General features: G+C 38.8%; 1 protein-coding gene across 24 annotated transcripts in view; it reads left to right on the forward strand.

Annotated features, from left to right (window-relative positions):
* adgrb2 (adhesion G protein-coupled receptor B2) overlaps positions 1 to 7,025 on the forward strand; it is a 323,031-nt gene extending 316,006 nt beyond the window's left edge. For 12 of the 24 annotated variants that reach the window (XM_089123194.1, XM_089123170.1, XM_089123176.1 and 9 more), the window contains 2 exons: positions 1,840 to 1,893; positions 4,553 to 7,025. In XM_089123194.1, the coding sequence (XP_088979320.1) occupies positions 1,840 to 1,893; positions 4,553 to 4,729 (231 nt within the window). In that variant the 3' untranslated portion in view covers positions 4,730 to 7,025. Of the gene's footprint in view, positions 1 to 1,839; positions 1,894 to 4,552 lie in introns of those variants that run through there. The other 12 variants (XM_089123177.1, XM_089123179.1, XM_089123189.1 and 9 more) reach the window with 4 other exon arrangements.
* Positions 7,026 to 8,075: the final 1,050 nt, after the last annotated feature.

An 8,075-nucleotide genomic window follows, 5' to 3' on the forward strand; every position in this document is an offset into this window, starting at 1 on the left:
CAGAGCATCCGTTTACTGAATGAATTGAGAATCTCACCTGAAAAATCCAATAAGACCAGCAAGTCATTCAAGCAGCTGATAAATAAATGCAAAACTAAATGCATATTGCAGCATAGGGCGAAGTCAGGATCCGTCAGCACCGATTTGAGACAAAAATAATTTAAATTGTATATAAAACTATGTAAATGGCACTCTGTGGCGCAGCAGGGTTTTGAACACGGTCCTGAGCCATTGCTGGGCACCGCGGACAGACGCCGAACGGCGCCGCCGGTGTGTGTGTTCGAATTTTAAAGACGTGGCGCTGCGCGACGCTTCTCGTCCGGTGTGCGACCCCTTTACTCGCGTTCCACAACTACTCAAAAACTATGTTCTTCTCTCCCGCCACCGGAATAAGCGTGTCTGAGGTAAAAAGGACGGAGGCAGTGGACCAATGCACTGTGAGGCAAGGGAGGGGGGTCTCAAAATGTTTAGAACGCTTTTTTCGATATTGCCCCGTTTGCATTTGTGTTTTTTTATTTCTTAATTATTTTAAGAACATATCATTACATTATTTACAATACACATATTTTAATGTTTTTTTTGGGGGGGGGACAACCCTCAGATAGGGGGGTCCTGACCCCCCCGACCCCCCCGCGATTTCCGCCTATGGACCAAGCTAGCGTCTTTCAGAGCTGCCAACTCTCACAACACTTTTCACACACTCTCACGCCACGCATCCATTTTGTCATGCACAGAAAAAGACACAGAGACCGATCTCAGCTCTCAGATTCTGTTAATTTTGCTACGCAATTCAAACAATAAATGCAGTTTTGGCGCTTGCTAATGTTAGACGACAGATCCCTAGCGCACGTGAACTGATCATCTCTACTAGCTAATGGTAAAAGAACAAGAACACTGTTGAAAGATATTTTACAACTTACCAAAATGTATTCCTCGTGCATAATATCGACCAATAATTTTTTTAACTCTTTCCTGAACTGAAATTTAGTAGTGGGCTGTATTTCCACATGACTGACATCAGGTTCAAGTACACACAAGCCGCGCGAATTACTCGTCTATTGCAGTTTGGCTGGTGGTAACGTTGCCCGCCCGCATACCGCCTCCCATGGCCGAAACTGGTATTACGACACCTGCCGGGCCGGGGCTAGTAATTTAGCATGCTAATTTAGGTGTATATCTCGGCAGCACTATAACTTGTCCGTTTTTTAATGACATCATTGCACTTATTTCTTCTCATTCTTTTGATGTGTGTAGCTCATTTTTTGGATGTTTTTACCTCAATTATCCCATATGGCACCTTTAAAAGAAGAAAATCTGTGAAGATTCCCCTTATGTGCGTGATGCAACCAGATTTGACAATTGGTTAAGATTTAAAAACTCCTAGTCTGAGCCCGGCTTTAGAAGGTAAACGACAGGAATTGAATCTCCATTTCATTTTTGCCTTCAAATCTTCACAGAATCTCCTTCCCTTTAGCATCCAGTGCTACGCTTCCTCTTCCTCTACTGCAGTGTTTCAATACAGACATGGTGAAGTTAGCAGCCACCTCTCTTGTCATATCCTGAGCATAGTGCTGTAGACGTTAAAGTCGTCTCTGTCTTTGTGAAAAAAAATATGGAGCGCGCAAGCCTCCAAGACTGAGTCTATTGACAGACTCCTCCATCAAGATAACAAAAATTCAAACAAACATCACTTCCCCTCAGACATGTTTTGTGACTGTGATCCTCCCTCCTTTTCTCTCTCTTTCTCTCTCACTCTGTTTCCTCTGCCTGTCTTTCTCTCCCTCTCTGTCTCTCTTCCTTTTTATTTCTCTCCTCCCATCCTCATTTTTATTGCAACAGAGGGAAAAGCGATGGAGCATTTCGTCTGCCGGAGGTGAAAAGAATTCTTCGAGTGTAAGTAGAAAATCCTGATGAGGAGAGATGGAGAAAGCGAGAGGAAGTGAAGGAAGGTTTTTGCGAGCCGAGCGATCGAGAGGAAGAGAGATGGAGAGGAAAGGAAATACGCTAGAGCAGCACAATCGCGTTAGCATTCTCTTAGGAATAAAGTCGGGCTCCTCTTCAGCATTAACAACACTTCTGCTCGACAAAATGTTCCTTCTTCAGCGTTTAGCATGCAAATTGGCTGCCAGATTACGCTTTTTGTATCCATTTTGCCTACTGTCAGCCTGTTACATTGGGTGAATTATAATCAGGCTGCTATCGCCCCCTTGTGGATATAACCTTGCTTACACGAGCCGACAAACTAAACCAGAGGTTGCGAATGAGAGACAAAAGAGAAGACATTTGGTTTACTCTGCTTGGAAATATTGTTATAATGTGCACGTGTGAGTTTAGTGTTTGTGTGTTTGAGTGCTCATATTTTCATATCCCCGAGGAGTTTATAAGCCTCCCCCCTTCACAAATACTGATGAACAAGAGGGAGGCAGAGAAACTTATTCTCAGTCATACCACAGACGAGTCATTTACGTGGTGTTTTCCAATCTTCCCAACCCGTCACACGCGCAATCAGCGGGCGTTTGAGCTGAGGGGGAGCCGACAGCAACCCTGTAATTGATCGCCTCAAACGGCTCGAGATATGCAGGTTCATACATCTCATTTTCAGGGGAAGTTGGGAATGGATTCAAGAGGAGGGGAAATGGCGAGATGAATTTGTCAGGTCTCAACAGATTTTCATTCGAATGGCCTGGCTCTGGCTGTCTCTCTCTCTTTTTTTTTTATTCTTACAATCCTAACCTCATACTTCCTCACTCTTTGTATGTGATTAGATTAATCTGCCCCTACTGTATAATGCAATTTAGCTAGCATTAAAAGGGCCATATAGTTGTAGAATACATCATAAGTCTCCATGGGATGGAGAGTATGTGTTCTAGTCATCTAAAGCAATGAACACCTGGAATATGCCACCACTAATGCCAAGTTGCTCCATATGTTGTATGGACAAGTTGTAATGTACCAAGTCTATAACGGCATTTAGTCTTTATGCTTCTGTTGTAACGTGCATTCAGGCGCATTAAATGCGAATTACAAATGCCTGAGCACATTTCCATTAGTTACGGCCCACACTAGATAAAATGTTGTTTTTTCAGCTTTGTGATGCTCCTGGCAGGTCTAAAAATTACCATGAGTTTCTTCCTGAATATCATAGTTATGAGTGATATTGTTATAGCACTGTAAAATTAAAAATGGGATCTGATTCCTGACAATTATTATAAGTGTGTTGTTGTTACAGTGGTGGCCAATGTGTATATATAGATTAAAAAAAAAAATAAAAAAAAAAAAACTAATTATAAATAAACATTTGATTTATGTTCGTTTTATTTGATCAAAATACCCTAAAAACTGTAATGTTGTCAAATATTATTACAAATTAATATATGTATAAATATATATATATATATATATATATATATATATATTTTTTTTTTTTTCCAAATGAAAATCATGTGTTGCAAAGCTGAATTTTCAGCATCAGTATGCAGTCTTCAGTGTCACATGATCCTGAAATCATTATAAAATGCTGATTTGCTGCTCAAGAAACATCTATTGTTATTACACATTCTCATCTTTTGACAATGCATAACGCACATGGCACCCTTTAGCAGCAATATAACACACTTTGGTTATGAGTAGGTTTAGGTCTGGGGTAGTGTTAGGGTTAGACCACTATGAGGCGCCTTCTGGCCCATATATATCGGTGTCTCAAATTGACACTAAAGGGTGCCATGTACGTTGGATGTCAACAAAAAAAAATATATTTTCAAGATTTGTTATCACAACATTTTTTTCTTTTGTCAAATCAACTTAAATAATTTATTTACTTCAGATAACTTATTATTTTGAGTTTCTGATGATTAAATCAATCTCCTTAATTGTATTAACTCACTTTTTTCCATTTCAATCAACTTAAAATATTAAGGCAACCAGGTTACTTAATTTTTTAAGTTAAACCAACAATATATACATATATTTTTTTTTACAGTGCACGCATTGGCAAAAGCGTCAGTATGTGACGCCTTGGGATGAGAATGGGATGGTTATTACCAATGTTGGAAATAGTTGTGCTGCTTAGTGCCGTCCCAGATTCGGCCCACATCTGGAACTTGTGGAATCCAGATGCCAGATGTGGGCCGGATCTGGGCCGACACTATTTTTTTGTCTAAGAAAATAAATATCAATAAATAGAAAGCTCAAAAGAACAGCATTTATTTGCAATAAAAATCCTTTGTAACTTTATAAATGCCTTTACTCTCACTTTGCTGAATAAAAATATGATACCATCCCCAAGCTTTTAGTGTGTATACTGTATAACTTTGGGTTAGCCACCACTGTAATAATAAAATGCATTTCTCAAATATATATATAATCGAATTACAACCATGTACTGTATGTTTTACACAATGGGTTCCTGGAAATATATGCATCTTTAATAACTACGATTACCATGATACTTTGTGTAAGAGAGTGTTTGAGGTTAAAGAAGGTGAGCAATTTTCATGCTCAGGTTTTAATTCTTCTTTTATTTTTCTATTTCCTTTTGTATGTGCATATTCAGGACAAGTCCACCACAGATGACCAGCGATCTTGGGACAGCTTTAAGACCATGATCCCTGAGCAGATGTGTGGCTCCAACGAACATAAGGACAGACTGGAGTTACGCAGTAAACCATGGGACACATCCCCAGTCAACACACCTGACACATCCGAAGGAGACTTCCAGACTGAAGTGTGAAGAGAACGCACACCTACAACAAACTGAGAGACAACTAAACCCTCGTATGTACTCTTCAGCAAGACTTCTTCTAAAGGATTTGGTACTTGTGAGGACAGACCAGAGATGAAGAGTGCTCTATTCTATATTTTCACACAGAGACGTTAAATGAAAGAGTGGGGCCTGGAGAGTATGGTAAAACATTTTTAACAAACTGTTTCCTGTCTTGATTTTACTCCAGAAAGGATTCTCTTTCACCTGTTTGATGAATTGGGAATTTAAAAAATAATATTTCTGCACCCTTCTTTTTATAGAGGAACGAAAAGAAAAAAAAAATCAGTACTGATGATTCGCACACTGTTTAATAACCCCTTAGGGTTTTTTTTTTTTTCTCTCTCTCCTTTCTGTCTTCTCATTCCTTGGATGTTTCAAGTTCCGTTTCCCTTTTTCTCGCTTTGTTTTTCCAGGGGAGAGGAAGTTTTGAAAGTATTCATTAATATGTGCCATCCTCTGCATTTTTTTTTCTTTCTCTGCATCAGGCCTACTGTACTCATATGCTTATTTTAGCTATGTAATTTTTTGGACCATTATTCTTTTTATTCCATTTTTTTTGCTATGTCTAAGCTTCAGGTATCATTTTATGGGTGGAAGTAGATCTACATTGTCATACTGCTGTGTGATTGTGTTTTATTTAGGTTTTCCAAAATGCTTGACTGAAAAAAAATATTGTGCTATACAGTATGTGCGATATAATGTCAAATTCACATTCGTTCACACCAGGGACGCATCTTTGATCCATCCTGCACAAAGCAACCGAAAGAATCCACATTCCAGTCATAAAGAGCTTTGGTGTTCCAGAACGTGCTTATCCAATAAGAGACACACTTCCAACTGAGAGCGTTTCCATTTTGAACCAACACAAAGGTCTGCTGTCAGCGATGGTGCTAAGTTTCCACATTTCTTCTCTACCTTTGAGTTGTTCTACATTTCTGCTCTTGCAAAAAGTAGCCCTTTGTGATGTTTTCAGTTGAAAAGCAGTGATCGATTCAAGTTTATTTCTGCACTCTGTGAAGTTTGACAGTTGGCCCAATGCTTAGCAGACTGAGGAGGTCATCTTTGCCAACCCGCTCCTCTTTATAACCCGTTAATTAGTTATGCTGGCTGATGTAACTCCACATGGAGACTCGGAAAGCGAGAAAGAGAGGGCGAACGAGGGAGAGAAAAAGGTGTGGTAATTATCTTGAGGGAATAACGATTTGTCCTGACATTTTCTATCTTGGAGCGAATTTCATCTGCTCAAAGATCCCTGAAGTCAGCATATCATATAGGCACAGATGGCAAGACTAGAGCATGCCATTTCAACCTTTGCAAGTAATCTGCACTAATGGGGAACATGGGCTGCCTCGTCCCTATGAAATATCTCCAAACCACCACGGCAATTAAAACTAGTTTTTCGCCTCCCTTCTAACCGCAGTCAAGAAAGGCTGAATATTACTCTCACATTTGGGATAAGCAATATCACATGAGCCAGCGATGGAAAAAGATGATCACAATTGTGCTGATATTCAGTACTGTAGTGTGGTTGGGATATGGCTTTTCATATAGGTGACGCTTTTGACAGTACTTCTACATCCGACGCACATGGCACCCTTTAGTGTCAATATGAAACACCAGCCCCTTCTCATCCCAAGGCGTCATCTAACTGACGCTTTTGACCATGCGTCAACATCCAACACACATGGCACCCTTTAGCGTCAATATGAGACACGCCTCCTAGTGGTTTAACCCTAAACCTACCCCATACCTAAACCTACACTGTAAAAAAAAAATCCGTTAAATTTACGGGAAAACTCCGGCAGGTGTGGTTACCAGAGTTTTCCTGTTAAAAGTACGGTAGCAACATTTTAGGTTTTACAGACTTTGACCATATTTAATTTTACAGCAATAAACCGTATTGCATTATTTGATATAATGTTAATTTACTGACATTTTGAAGTATTAACATCTGTTTTGTTCAATTGCAATACACCAACAGCCATCAATCACAGCAGTAATGAGAGTCAAATGATCAATCAAAGCTCATCATTATCAGCTCTTCCACAAGAGAATTCATACTACTATATAGAAGCTGCACAGTTTCATTCACACAAACATTAAACACCATCATGGTAACATGTTGAAATTTTAAAAATGAAATAAGAATTAATTTAACAATATTAAATGTAACATAAAACCCTAATGAACATAACTGATAAGAAAAAAAAAACCTACGAAAATTATGACTAAACAGTTAAAATACATTAAATGTGAAGTGTCACGCAGGGAATTGTGGGAAAGTCAATTAACATTTTTTCACTGTAAATTATACAATGACTTCTTCTTTTTCACTTCCAAAAACTGTAAATTTAACAGTATTTTACAGTAAAACGACATTAAATGTACCATTATATATATCACAGTTATTTACCGTATGTAGCAAGGAAACTTTCTGTTAACCAATTAACAGTTTTTCACTGTAGCATTTTTACAGTCTTTTACTGTTAAAATCACAATCATTTTTTTACAGTGTACCCATGTCATCTAACTGATGCTAAAGGTTGGCATGTGTGTCGGATTTAGATAGTCAAAAGTGTCAGTTAGATGATGCCCTAGGATGAGAATGCGTTGGAAACGCAGATGTATATGGGCCAGAAGGCGCCTCCTAGTGGTCTAACCCTAACCCTACCCCAGACCTAAACCTACCCATAACCGAAGTGTGTTATAATGGCGCGAAAGGGTCATGTGCGTCGGATTTAGACACAATTTCAAAAGCGTCACCTATATGACGCCCTGGGATGAGAATGCGTTGGCTTTTAACAGTTCAATAAACAAGAAGTTAATATTGTGTAACATTAGTTTCTGACTAAAATTGCTCAGTTGTTGTTGTTTTGTTTTGGGGTTTTTTTTATATAATTTTCGACCATTGAAAATAGTTCCTAAAGAAGCCAAAGCTTCAAGGTTATGTGTTAAAAGTAAAAAGTTCAAATGTGGTTGGACTGTACTGCGTCCTAAATCAAATACTTCCCTACTACATAGTATGTGAAAAACAGTATGGCAAAAGAGTAGTTCTGTATATCTGACTCTGAATACATGGTATTTGAATACCAGCAGGTGAAAAGGCCTATATTTCTGATGAGATTCTGAAGAGTTTATTCGATGGACACTTCACTACTGTCAGAAAAAAAGGTACGAAAGCTGTCACTGGGGCGGTACCTTTTCAAAAAGCTACACTTTTGTACCTAAAGGGTGCATATTGGTACCATAATTGTACAAATATGTACCATGAAGGTACCAATATTCACCCTTTAGGTACAAAAGTGTACCATGA

This window comes from Pimephales promelas, chromosome 18, assembly GCF_988280905.1.
Source record: "Pimephales promelas chromosome 18, fPimPro1.hap1.1, whole genome shotgun sequence".
NCBI lineage: Eukaryota > Metazoa > Chordata > Actinopteri > Cypriniformes > Leuciscidae > Pimephales > Pimephales promelas.